Below are 14,063 nucleotides of genomic sequence, written 5' to 3'. Positions count from 1 at the left end.
TTAATAAAGGTTGTCATGACGAAAGCATCGACTATTAATTCTAATTAATAAACAAACAAACATTCCAGCAGCAAGAATGTGCCTGTCCTCTCTCTCCTTTTGAGTACATAATGCTATCAGAGTAATTAATTACCGTAATTACTCCGAGGTGTCTTTGTCTAATAGGCTCTCTCACTACTCTTAATATACAATAGCTCCTAATTATTGAAATATGTAAAAAATTTAATCATAGTTAATCTTAATTGAATACAAATTGTCCATTAATTCCTTTGAAAAAGAAAAATGATAATCTTGAGGGACTGCTCCGTGGTTGCATGGTGTCTGTAAAGAGATGACAGCCTACCAAAAGAAATCCTTCCTGCGATTCAAAGAAAAATCCAAAGAAAATATATTTGTTGAACACAGTTTAACATATATTTTCACATATAATTTCACATTTTTATTATATACAATATACATCTAGTCAAATATACAGTCATTGAGTAATCGAGGTGGTCAATGTGTCCATGATTCATTTAAAATTAACCATTATACAACGGAATGTAAATAATCATTTCAACCTGGTTTTATATAGATTGGTACAAACCAAACCCCAGCGAAAACCTTTCAACTTATTCAATTGTTACTTTGAGATTTACGATAGCCATTGGGTTTGTAACTACACGATTTATAAAACCAGTAACACAACAAAAACTTAAAATAAAGTTTTTAAAATATTATCATTAATGAAAAGTAATTCAAACTACGAACATAAATGATTATGATCTGATGTAAGATTCAAAATTCTAAAAACTTACTTTTCAAAATGATGTAGGCAGCCTACCGGTATGATGAGGGGCAAAGCAAGTTAAATACAGCATTCACAAAATCTGATAAACAATCACTCTAGATCATACCAATAATGATAGTTAAAGCTCAGCTCAGAAATTAATCAGTAATGAAGATAAATTAAGGGAAAACTGGAAATAGGTCATTGCAAAATCTGTGAATTGTTGATGACAATTTAGCAGCCTATTTACATTTAGCAACATGGTGAAAACTGTTTCACATTGAATATCACAGCTAAATCTGCTTTGCTCAAAAATAAATAATTCTTCCCAGCTAGAAATAACATCATCAATAGACGTATTACGCGGTAGTTCAGTCAACCACTGACCTCGAATTCACTTCATTCATTTATTGCAAGCTCCTAATTGAACGTTTATACGTTGCATATTTTCTATTACAAGTAGTTCTTATTCGGTCAAAATATCACTTATAACTCAAGAACAAGATTTGATAGTCCAACTATTCCGAGGTCAGCGGAGTCCAACTTTCTCATGTCTCCCACTAATCCTCGATCAATTCGAATGTGACAGTAGCTTTTGAAGCTATGAATTATTATCGTAAAGCATATATGGTAACCAGGAAGCGATGACTCGAAACATCTAGCTTAGGCAAATATAACTTCATTCAGTATTTTTTGTATGACATCACTAAACAATCATCAAATTATTCAGCGTTGAAATGTAAATAGTTTTCAAAGAATGCCTTCTTTTTGCGTGATAAATAACAATAAATAAATATAATGTTCCATGATTTTCCAAACTCATTCAAAATGTACATTATTTCTACATTTTTTTGTATTTTAGTTTTGATGAGATCAACTCAAAGCATTAGTCGGAATGGACAAGGGATGTAGAGGACACTTTCATTCGAATCGCTCTAAAAATACGCCGCAACTTCAACAACAAAAACATAAAATGAACATCATCATGGCACAAGCTTGCTATAACTACAATACTTAAACTACACAGCACTATATATTCTATATACCCTTTACTATCATGTGTGAATTCATTGGGAATATATCATAGTGTATTTGATTGATACATGTATTAATTAAGTGAACAATCTCACAATTGACAATATCGTAGGTTTATCATTCTGACAGTTCCGAAATTAACCTAAACCTCATCTTCAGAGGAACATGATAAATATCATAATAACAGATAGCATATTACAGATAGCTGTTATATACACACACATGATATAGTAATACTGTCTATTATTATATTTATCATAGCTATTTGTGTGAAGATCAGATTAAGATATCGTAAACCATTAGAATAATAAATGTGAGATATCATTAATTGTGCGTTTGTTATTTTGTACATCGAGAATACACCAGTTTTCCATCAAAATTGTTAAGCGTAGTTTGTGATCTATTTTATCATAAATATACATGCAATCATCACACACTGAGAGAAACAAGTGTCGCTGTCACAGTCACTGAGAATTCACGAGAACTTACAGTCAACCTGATTATACTATGAAGGAAGAATTGCTTCATTGATTACTGCGGTAATCAACACAATACTTCAGTTGATGCACTTGTAATAGCACTGTGAAGGCAGCTATGCATTCGACAGTGACGTAATACAGGGCCTATACGATTACTATCTACGTCTAGATTTAGATCTTTTGTTTTATCATACATGTAGGCTACTACTTTCCTATACTATTTCCCTAAATACATATTCATCAATTAATGATATAGCGATCCACGTATCATAACGATTGTCCAAGGTTTCATCCCCGGATAAAACCACTTTCTCATTTCATGCTATGACATGAATAATAACGATGTATTTTCTCTCTAAAGACTAGATTTTGGCCGCAACCACACACAATTAAACATTGTAACAACAGAATTCAACAATTCTCAATATTCAATCCTGAGCAATTAAATAATATAATGATCTCAAAGCTAATCAACTACTTGAACTAACTAACTCACTAATTAAAATGACTCTCTATGATTCCGATGATGATGATGTTGTTATGATAACACGTAGACGTTTGTAATGTATAAAACCCTAAGTACACACACAGGTTATAACAAAACTTGACCATAAACTAATGTCATGTTTTAACAGTTGCGTTACTGTCTCCTTGATCAGTTAGTTTTGTAGAATATATCCATAAGAGCGTATCGGTGTTGGTCACCGATGCCGAACTGGAACACTCAATCATTACTCGTTGTGTCTAAACTAAACATTCATTATTGCATTCCGTTTGTAAATGTGATGAGTTTTTAATACAGCGACTGCATACCGGTTTCTTCGAATTCAGCCCACGCGTCGCTTAATTCCATAAATATTAGTTTAGCTATACTCTCCTGCGGTGTCCCAGCAAGCTGCAACAAAAATCAACGACAATTTAGCATAACAGGTAGCCTGATATTAATCTCAGTATTTACAAAGTTGATGAGTAAAAGCCACAGTTGATGATATAACAGTTCTCTCCCTAAAACCAACTCATATCTAATTACATATTATGAACATCTAATACATAATCCTTATTCAAGTGTCTTTCTGTCTGTATCTTAGTGACTGAACTCACTTTATCAGGGTGAACGCTAAGTACAGCTTTTCGGTAAAATTTTTTAACTTGGTCCGCTGTAACCAGCTGATGCATTCCGACTTCTTTCCAGCGCGATTCCTCGTCCCACAGAACCGTGTGAAGGGAACACAGTAAGGCTCGTAGGTTTCGCTCTTTGCCTTCTATCCATTCTTGCACCTATAATTTCAACAGTATTTAACGCTATAAATACTATTTCATTACGTGGAAAGATCATTATCTCAGTATTTATTATGAATACCTTCAGTTTTTCTGGATCGGTGCATTTTGCGGTTTGTTCTTTACGCATTTCTTTCATTGTTTTCGGTTCCCTGGATTTGCCCGCCGTGAACGAATGCCCTCCGAGCAAATCACCAAATGTATCTCCTGTAACTTTTGGTTTTGGGCCTGAAAAATTCGATATTTCGTCCAAAAAATGATGCTTAGGATATTTCAAGGACACCTTACAAGCAAATACAAGGCGACAAGAAAATTCATTTTCAATATTAGAAAACATGGTTCTGATATGAAGCACTGATGTCTTACCAAATGGCTTATTGGCACCTCTTTCCTCTCTCTGTCCAATCACACTGGCAAAGTTTGATCTATTATAGTTAGGCTGTTGTGGACCGGCTGGTTGGGCAGCAGCAGCAGCAGCAGCTGCAGGCTGTTGATGATTATTCGGTTTCGGTTGCTGCCAGGAACCTAAATAGTAAAATAAATCGGGTCAGTTTTAAGACACCATGAATGAGAGTAACTTCACTCGTTGAATTAGGACTACAACAGAATCTGAACTGAAGCATGAAACGGCAATAACATTATAACTGACCCTGTTGTTGTGTTTGAGGTTTAGAAGTGTGAAGAGGTGATTGCCACGAGGGTGAATTGGTGCCAGCTGCTGATTTTTGCGGAACTGGTTTCGACAATCCATTATTCGACAATCCACTAAGATTACCTGAATGATGATAACAGACACGACATTAATGCAAATGAACAATGCAAATCAGTTCCAAGACTGACTTTAGTTCTGTCTGTTCATTTACTCATATTCGATGAAAATATAACTTACCTAAATCAGCGAATGGGTCACCGGGGGTTGATTTAGGCGTTGTACTTCTAGGTCGTGGCACCGAATTTCCGTGGCTGGGACTCGAATTCTGCGGAATCCCGAAAGCGGAACTGCCCCAATTCCCGAGCAAATCTCCTCCACTCGGCTGCGAAGACTGCATCATTTCTCCGAACAGGTCATTCGTACTTTTATTTTTTCTCGGCGGATTGCCTTGGAACAGGTTGTTATTGTCAGTGTTTGAATTTGCGCCGGTGAGTGTGTTAAACGGGTCGAAACTATCGAACCCGGTTCCACCACCTAGTTTAGCCGAGTTTGCGTTATTATGCTGCTGCTGCTGCTGCAGCGGCTGCTGCTGCTGAGAATTGCTATGGAATGGATCGAAATTATCATTTTGTTTTTGCGACTGTTTCTGTTTAGCGTTCATATCGGTGTTGAACATCGCGAATGAATCTCCGTCGTTCACGTCGTTTCGACTAGAAATACCGAATGGATCAAACACTCCGCTCGGCGCCGGTTCGGAAAACCCGCTGAAATCCTCGCCTAATAAACTGGTGGCGTTTGATGCAGAATTCCCGGTTCCCATCAATAAGTCGATATTTGACGGCTCTTTCGGCGTAGTTAACAAATCAACACCGGCCGATCCGCTCACGGAGTTCATATTAAGAAGATCGACTTCGACCTCCGGTTGTTTTTCGTTGAGATTATCGTCAAAGTTGGCGTCGAATAAATTCGCAGATTCGCCGTTCGTGTGCCTCGATTCTTCTTGTAAGTCTTGCGCTGTTGCCGTCGACGACGAGACGCCGCTCTTCACGCGTTCCGTCGTTAAAGACGCGAATTCGCTTTCTAAACTATCATTCGTATTTTTGCGCGTCCTCGCTGGAGACGCGACGGGTTTCGACGCCGCTGTGTCTTCCGCATCCCAGTTCAACGTTTTGAAGAAATCCGTGCTGCCGTTGCCGTCCACTTTTCGCGCGTTCGATTGTTGATTTTTGACGGCTGATTCGTCGTTTTTACGCTCTCGTTGAGGTGAAGGTCGATGTGCCGGTGAATCGGTCGGCGTGTTTTGTTGTTTCGGTTCGAACATTGCTTCATTCGATGCGATGCTCGAAGATCGACTTGTTCGTTTTCTCGAAGAATTACGATCACCTGAAAATATACAAATTAGACAGAGATTTTACATTCTATTATTTGATGCCTTAGAAAAAATGTAGAATGTTTTCCGATAAGCTAATGTGGCAATAGAACGTGTCATTTAAAGAAATCCGCTACAGTTTCAATGGCCATAAACATATCAGTACATCTACACCACGGTGCAGTGTATAGATTGGTGACGGATTTTGCTAGTACGTCTCGGTGTACTGTTGTAATAAGTAATTAGTTTTTTATCTCTATTGAAAGATGGCAGCACCTGTCACATGTCGACTTGTGGCTAGATCATTTGTAACTGGTCGCAAATGGCTGCGTAGGTCGACTGCAAGGAGATTGTCAGAAAGAGCATTTCAAAAGAGATGAACAAACGTATTTACCGTAGTCTCTCGTTACTTGTTGTTGTTCTTCTCGACTCGCGAATAAAATCTTTGGACTGATTGCTTTCGACGCAAAATTATCCCACGGGAAAACTTGATCCATTTTTGGACGTTCTTTCGGCGACACGACGACGTCTAATGTAACGCAGAATCCATCCGGGTATTTATCCTCCGTGTCCAGCTGATCTAAATCTTTACTGGAAAAAAAAAAAATCAGGATATCAAAATGATCAATCTTGTAAAACACAACCTTGGAAATGATAACCATCGATGGAACACTTTGTCCTCCATGTTGTAAGATCAAGTCCCAATATTAGAATGAAAAAATCGAGTTTAAAATATTTCCTTGAGCAATTAGTTTATTACAGCTTTCAGTTTCAAAGTTTTGACTTAACTTTTAGTCAAAATGTTGAAACTGTCAGAATAAACTGTTAAATCATCAACTGTGAATTTTGTTGTCATTAACTCAGAAATACTGGGATTAATACCAGTCTCTACCAGTCATATTTTTCATTCTAATTGTGGGATTTCATATCATTTTCAGAAAAGCTTCCTTTTTTGTTGATTGGATGAAAACTCACCATCTGAATTTCAGCAATGTCTGCTGTTCATGAATGAAACCGGTGTGAAATTGTAACTGGAACATTTTCACCGATGTGATCTGAAATTCATACGCGCAAAATCAATACATATTACCTTCGAACATAATTGATTAAAGAACTGAGCAATGAATAAGTGGAAAGATCACTGAGCCTTAGGATAACATCATCTCTGTGTATGTATAGAATTCTTACCTTCCCTTGAACTTTGCCACCGAAAGTTGATCTAGCGTGATAAGCCACAATAGTCACATCCCCTGTGGCTGATATATTCAGAGGTATTAATGCTTTTCTATCTTCAATGTTGAAACCCCTTTAGAATATAAAATAATAACATTGATTAGAGAGAGACCAATAAACATCAATTTCAAATTGATCGCTACCTCATTTTTTCATATTCTTGAGACGTTGTCAGTATTCGATCTTCTCCGAGATATATCTCAACGAACGGCCGACAACCATTCCTTTAAAAAGACAAAACAATTATACATCAACATGATTCACCATGAGGCAGAGTCATTCTTTGAAATTCTCACTATAAAACTTGTTTGAACCAATCGAAAACTTCAATGAGTACAAGGCACAATATTTGATTATAATATTACCATGCTATCAGTACATGGTAATGATTTAATGAAGGGAAATGTATGAAAGGAGGTATGAAGAGGAAATGTAAATGGGAAAATAGAATCTATATCAAAAGTTACAATGCTGTAGCATTATGAAGAGGGATTTTTTACATGTCAAAAACCTTCCACCAGTGATTTTCTAATCACCAAATAGTCTTCAAATCACTTCAAAATGAACACAAATAATCAAGATAAGTTTAAGTTATTACTAGATATTGGGGGAACGCGGGGGGTTAAGCATGCGCATGATGTATATATGTACTTACGCTGGCAAAGGCATGAAACTGAATTTAATAGAAATATAGTGAGTGACCAGATTCAGAAACGCAAATAAAGCTAAGGACAGATACAGATACCGGTAGATCAAATCAACAAAATGAACGAAAAATATATATGAGAATATCGTAAAACTAAAAATTTGAAGAGGCAATTAAAACCTGTAATTCACCCTTCTGCTGTCAGATAGGAGAGAAGTGCATAAATCTAATGTCAACGCAGGGATGCCATTAATGCCAGGCAGTGATTGTTCTGCACTAATGAAGGCCCGAGAAGCCCATTATCACATGTGCTATAGCTGTCTCTATGTATATAACAGTACTACTACTATCAGTCAGCCTCAGTAAGTTACTGACATCCCTGTCAATGTTATAAAGTTAGAACTTTAGGATTTTCGGGGTTTAAAAATACACGAAAAATGTACATTACTTGCTTAAAGTAGAGTTGAATCTACACGTGAATGTACTTCAAAAATATAACTATGATTAAACATTGATGTAGAAACTGTATCAGCAAAAAGGATTACGACAAATAATCAAATTAAATCGACAATATATATATATATATATATATATATATATATATATATATATATATATATATATATATATATATATATATACTTAATGAATTATCACTAATACTGAAAATTACATCAAATGAAAAAGGACATTGAAAATCTAAATTTAACATTAGAGATATGTGAATACTTACTTCATTCTATTAAACAGCGGAACAGGATGCACCGTCAGGGCCACCATCATCACCGGTTTATGATGAGGCACAGTAGGTACATCATCTTGCATCATATCACAAACGTAATTGATATATCTGAAACGTATCGATATCGAGGTGTTTAGTGACAAAAACGGTCGAGATAATTAGGAATTCCTTTTCTCAAGCGGCAGGCATTGTGATCAATTCTTATACCTCTTTTGTGAAGGAGTTATGTACGGATTGCAGCGTCTGGCTGTGAATAAATGCATTGTAGGAGATGCGTTATCGAATAGATGACAGAATGCGCACAATGCTGCAACTACCGTGGCTGATGAGGCCTTCCCATCCTGAAATAGACAACGCAAGATTTTTCAATTAAACTCGATTGATTTTGAAATCACACGTAACAGAATAGATATAAAGACTTGATATAAATGAGGGTTGAATTAGGATGGTTTGGTTGGTTTACTCAAATGCTTAGGATTTCAACAAAACAAAAGTGTCAGTTTTAGCAAATCAGTTCACAAACCAGCCAAAACAAATACAATCTTTCAATAAACCTACCATGTAATTAGTTAGTTCTAAACAAACGTACCCTAGGTTTTCTATGTACTTACAAGGCAATGAATTACGCAGATATTTTTTGGATTTTGTCGCAGCCAAAGATGCATATTCTTACAAATAGCGAACAGGTTTTGCAACGTCGGCGCTTTTTTACCGGGCCAACCGCATTCCGATACCTGCAAAAAACATTTTTAAATACCGATCATTATGGAAGAAATTGATTTTAATCTTTTCAGTGCAATTACACCATAATGCAGTGTATAAATCAGTGATGGACGATAGTCTAGATGGTGTAGACACACTAAAAGCAGCACTAAAACCCATTATTCAACACGCTGGATTGGAATTTTTTTCTAAATTTTCAGTATCTCCAGCACTGTAAGGTATTAATTAGTCAGCACCGTAAGGGTTCAGGGATTGCAAAACGCTTTCTGCACATTTAATGAAATTCTTACTCGATTTTGAAATTTCACCGGTCTATAACTCCTAGTAGTCAGATTGTAAACTGCATAGGCATTCGGGTGTCGGCTGTCGAGGAATGATCGCACATCATCGATATGATTACGGAATGCTGTTTCTATACCTTCTGCTGGGAATGACATGACTAAAACATACAGAAACACTGATTAATTTTACAAGTATATAATTTAGGGGGAACAAAATTACAAGAAATATAAAGTTGTTGTAGAGGAGCTGTGTCAGGGTGGCACCACTTTCCACCAATCTAATAAATTCCATGAGTTTTCCAAGTTATAACAGGAAATTCCCCGAGTCATATCCTGAGGGATTTCTTGGTTTAAAATGTTACAATTAATTAATTTTTTAATGAATCATGTATTGATAAAGAAACACGTGGTCAATAACATAAATCCAAATTAGTTTTTTGCACAATTTGTCAAATTCCCTGAGATTTCCATGAATCTTTTCTATATTTTTCTGATTCTCTTGAGCTTTCCAGGTTTTCCAGGTCAGTGGCCACCCTGCATGTTCACCTGGTGACAAGTCACTGTGATGACTGGTAGTAAATTTATAGGCTAACTCGCTACCTAATGAAGCTGCTATGCACTATTAGAAAGCTTGTAGTTTTTATGTAAGTCTACCACCAGTCTTCACGTTTACTGAAGAAATACAAACTTACCAAGTAATCGAGAAGTTATGTAGCTTATATCTAAGTCTCCTTTGTTCATAGAACTAAAACAAATTCAGAAAAATTCGATGAATTATTTCGATCAAGTAAACTTAGTCGATTTCGATGCATTATTCAGTACTTACGCGGAGACTGTTTCCATCACTTTGGAAGAAGCGTCTTTGATATTTTTCATCAGACTTCCAGCACCTCCTTTCAAATAGCTGAACATTGTGCCGGCCGTTGAAGGAAGCTGCTGTTGTTGTGGATTATTCGAAGGATTGGGAACGTGTTGAGGAGACATTTTCTCATCGCTGGAATAGATCTGTTTTTCGGGTGTCGCCGGATCTGAGAGAAACACACGAAATACATAAGAGGATTATAAAACTACGCCTATTGACTAACAACTCATTCATTACGTGTATTCTGCTATGCGGTGTACAACCCAACCACCCTATTGCCTCTACCCCATCGCGCGGTTATTATTATTAATCAGATAAAAGCTCCATTGAAGGACGACAGCACCTGCCAAACATTGTAAATATTAGTAACTACTGATACACTGCACTGCAGGGTGAAACTCCTATATTTTCGAGTTATCTCCAAGTATGGAAAGGGTTAACTAAACAAAATATTGAAACTAGTGCACTTATTTGAGTAAGTGATTATGATTCGCGAGTGGAAATCATATTTTCTGTTTACCTCTATTGATTTTCTGTTGATCTGAAATAGTGATCGGAGCTTTCAGCGATATCGCTCGTGCGGCTGCGATCTCCTGTAACCGTGATACGAGTTCGTTGATACTCGGTCGCAGTTTCGGATCAACTTGTAACATGCTCCCTGCAAGAAGATATTTACCTTCAAAATCTTGAACTTCTAATCGGAATTTGATTCAACGTACTGAAGACTTACGTAAAAGTTCATGAACGACTGTATAGTCTTTGTCGGTTTCGGGAATCGTATAATTTGCATTGATTATTCGAAGTTTCGCGCTGTCTTCAAACGGATGTTCGTTGTAACACAGCATATATAATACACAACCCAGCGCCTTAAAACAAACATCATGATACGTGAAGCCCTGAAATTCTAGTGGATATTTGTAGGGATACCAGTCATAGATATGATTGATCAGATTTATAATTACCCAGATATCAACGGCTTGATTTATAGGAAAATTCTGATATAGATCTAACATTTCGGGAGCTCTGTACATCGGAGTTGTATTACGCGCAATCTGGAGAAACAAACATTTCATTTAGATAATTCACTTTTCTCTTCCGCATACAATTAGGAAGGTACGTTTGACACCGAAAATCTATCACAGGAATTCTATTTATCGATTACAAATCAGTTGAATGTCAAAGTTTTTATTTAGTCACTTACTTCATCCTCAACCATGCTACGTCTGATGGAAGACCAACTGTGATCAGGTTCGTGAGTTTTGGTTGTAGCACTGCCGAAATCACACAGTTTCACACTAGCGCGGCTGCTCAATAACAGATTCTCAATCTGTTAATAACGAGAGAAGAGCGTGAAATTAGATATCACAACAAACATGTTTTCTCAAATGAAAAATATCCGATGAAATATTTTCTACTTTCTTCGGGGTCTGGCCCCCTTGAAATTTCTGAGATACCCCAAAAGACAGTTGAAAACGAAGAACTAGTTATATTGAATCAATTCGATGTTGATGATGTTTACCTTAAGATCTCGATGAATAATTGCAGGATTTTGTTTATGCATGTGTTGCACGGCGCGACACGTTTGATAAAATATGTGTATAACATCATCACAGGTAAGCGGACTTCCTCGATATTTCAAAACATCCACTAGTTCTCCTCCTGAACAAATAACAAACGAAAACAAAAATAGAATTGAAAATAACTTCAACGCTAATCAATCTAATCAAAGATTGAATATCAATTAAATCAAGCATAATCAAAAATGCGTGCTGTATATAATCGACAAATGAGCTTAGACGAGAGGTGACTAGCACATCCTCGCTTGTCAGGGGTTCCCTATCGCTCCCCGAACTCGCTTCCACCAGCGCCCCCTGGCCTCACGCGCGCGATTTCATTACTGGCCCTTGTTCAGTAAAACGTTCGCTGATTTGTCCATTAAAGGGGAAAACCAAAAGAAGCCTAATGTCGTTTGTTACAAGCGCTGTGATTGGTACGTCCGGATTCTGGTCGGCTAGTAACGACTCCAACGACTCGTGAGGTCAAGGGGTTCGAGGAGCAGCTTCAGCGTAGTGGGTTCGAATCCCTTGACGGGTGAAGATCTGGTTAGCGAGGATGGAGCTAACATATTCATACAAATAACTGTATTATTTGCTGCTTAACTGAAGTGTTTTTCTATACATGAAAATAATAAAACTTACCGCTACAGAGTTCAGTAAGTATCAAATATTCTGATTGGCCATGATCAGATTCTTCTTTACTAATCGACGCAGCTGCAATGAAAGTCACTATGTTCGGGTGACCGGACAGTTTTTTCTATAACAATCATGAAGGAAAGATTTGTTTAAATGTAACACGTTCATTAGCGATTAACAAAATGATTCACTAACGAGAAAAGTTGTAAACTGAAATGTGCAAAAAAGAGAAAGACTTGAAGATGAATTGCCGGTAATTAACATTCTTTGTGGACGAATAAAAACCCACAGTTAGATCTGTAAAAACAGTTTATTTTCCTTACAGTTTCGAGGCTCTAACTAAGCCTCATCATCAGAGGTTCCTCAGAGTTTTTTTTTTAGTTTTACTGCTTTAAAGGATACTAGAGTACAAATCTCTTGAATAATGGATTTATTTTTTTCTTCGTCATTCGCCAACAATCTCTACAAAATACATAACCACAAATAAAAAACACATTACAAACCATTCAGCAGTATCGATCAGAGTAATCGTCATAAATGAAGTGGCAAAATCAAAAAGAATCCATACCTTCAGAGCGTATTCTTTGCTGGATGCAAGATCCTGAGCAACGAACACGAAAGCAAATCCACCTGCAAAAATAATGACATTTGTCATTAAAAATCTATCGAAACATCTGTCAGTCATTGAACACTAATTTTACTTTCAAATCATGGAGTCTCTTTTCAACAACTTTCAAATAATGCAGATTTTTTGGATATCCTTCGATATAATTAAAATGTATTAAAAATCAATATTTTATGTCAAATGCCAGTCCTTCCTGGTCCTAATAAGACTTGGTAAAAGTGCAGATCCGCACCTCTCCGCGTAAACGGTTCAATCAATTATACATTAAATATCATTGTTTCAGATTCAAAATGTCATCAGCAATTCAGTACATTGCCATTGGTTAATTTTAAGATATCTTCACTAGAGAGTAGAAAGATTTTAGCCTGGATTCTGTCATTCAGCAGATTGTGTCAATCACTCAAGAGGCGCGGATCTGCACTTTTACCTAAGACTTTTATCAGGTATGTACCATCAAACTGACCAAGCTAGGCCACCAGTTGAGCTCTGAAGTTGAAAGACATTAGCCTGAAACTATGCTAGACTAAATCAACATGTCACATAAAGATTTACATCCTAAGGTAGGCCTACCACCTATAACAGTATTAACTCTTAGAGACCAGAGGTACTGGTGTTTAGGGAGGATAGGTTTATTAATCTGATTTTGGACCCCGTGGCTGCATTATTGACTAGATAGTTACCTAATCGTTGGTGGTAAGCTTTTTATAATCGGATGGGATTTTTGTGAAAATATCCAATCGTGAAACTAAACCACAGTCCACAGACAGGTTACTGACTACCACATTATTGACAAGCCCTTTTTTAAAACGGCGCCTGGCTTTCCTTGAATCAATCCCCAAAAAGTCAAATGGCTTTACTACAATTATCTAATTGTGGATATAACACTTACCTTCAGCAATGACTCGTTTAATTCGTAACTTTTGATTACCCAGTTCCACATACTGACCAACAAAATCATTATTATCCACGCCAACTGAACCGCTGCTCAGGTAACCGATCGCTGATTTGAAAAATTCGGACATCACTTCAGATTATCAGTAATGAACATAGTTTGTCTAAGGGTCAGAATTCAGGGAAATTTTCCAGTGTAAATTAGTTAAATTTGGTCAATTTGCTGCTAATCAATGTCTATCTCGTCTATTGGTCATTACAGTGTCGTCATTTCCTGGTTTTAGTT

The 14,063-nt window shown here is 36.8% G+C and overlaps 1 protein-coding gene across 2 annotated transcripts; it reads right to left on the bottom strand.

The window, feature by feature from the left end:
* Window positions 1–406: 406 nt before the first annotated feature.
* Window positions 407–14,033, bottom strand: LOC141898514 (cyclin-G-associated kinase-like). 2 transcript variants are annotated; one of them, XM_074784444.1, is made up of 26 exons: window positions 13,776–14,033; window positions 12,830–12,891; window positions 12,664–12,723; window positions 12,268–12,382; window positions 11,589–11,728; window positions 11,271–11,396; window positions 11,032–11,121; window positions 10,800–10,935; window positions 10,590–10,727; window positions 10,034–10,235; window positions 9,900–9,952; window positions 9,217–9,365; window positions 8,815–8,937; window positions 8,411–8,544; window positions 8,195–8,311; window positions 7,471–7,488; window positions 6,959–7,039; window positions 6,771–6,888; window positions 6,558–6,637; window positions 5,977–6,173; window positions 4,451–5,596; window positions 4,211–4,336; window positions 3,928–4,086; window positions 3,644–3,789; window positions 3,385–3,561; window positions 407–3,178 (listed from the first exon to the last, which is right to left on the bottom strand). In XM_074784444.1, the coding sequence occupies exons 1-26, from the start codon at window positions 13,906–13,908 to the stop codon at window positions 3,077–3,079; spliced, it is 4,128 nt and encodes a 1,375-aa protein (XP_074640545.1). In that variant the 5' UTR covers window positions 13,909–14,033; the 3' UTR covers window positions 407–3,076. The 2 variants fall into 2 exon arrangements, with proteins under 2 accessions (XP_074640545.1, XP_074640546.1); XM_074784445.1 differs by lacking the exon at window positions 7,471–7,488.
* Window positions 14,034–14,063: the final 30 nt, after the last annotated feature.

Source organism: Tubulanus polymorphus, chromosome 2 (assembly GCF_964204645.1).
Source record: "Tubulanus polymorphus chromosome 2, tnTubPoly1.2, whole genome shotgun sequence".
NCBI classification, from domain to species: domain Eukaryota; kingdom Metazoa; phylum Nemertea; class Palaeonemertea; order Tubulaniformes; family Tubulanidae; genus Tubulanus; species Tubulanus polymorphus.
This window is presented reverse-complemented; position numbering and strand designations above follow the sequence as displayed.

Excerpts from the sequence above, each read along its gene's own strand:
- LOC141898514 (XM_074784444.1), bottom strand. The coding sequence starts at position 13,908 with ATGTCCGAATTTTTCAAATCAGCGATCGGTTACCTGAGCAGCGGTTCA. Across the intron at positions 6,889-6,958 it reads CAAGAATATGAAAAAATGAG|GGGTTTCAACATTGAAGATA; the intron begins GTAGCGATCAAT and ends TATATTCTAAAG. Across the intron at positions 4,087-4,210 it reads ACCTCAAACACAACAACAGG|GTTCCTGGCAGCAACCGAAA; the intron begins GTCAGTTATAAT and ends TTTACTATTTAG.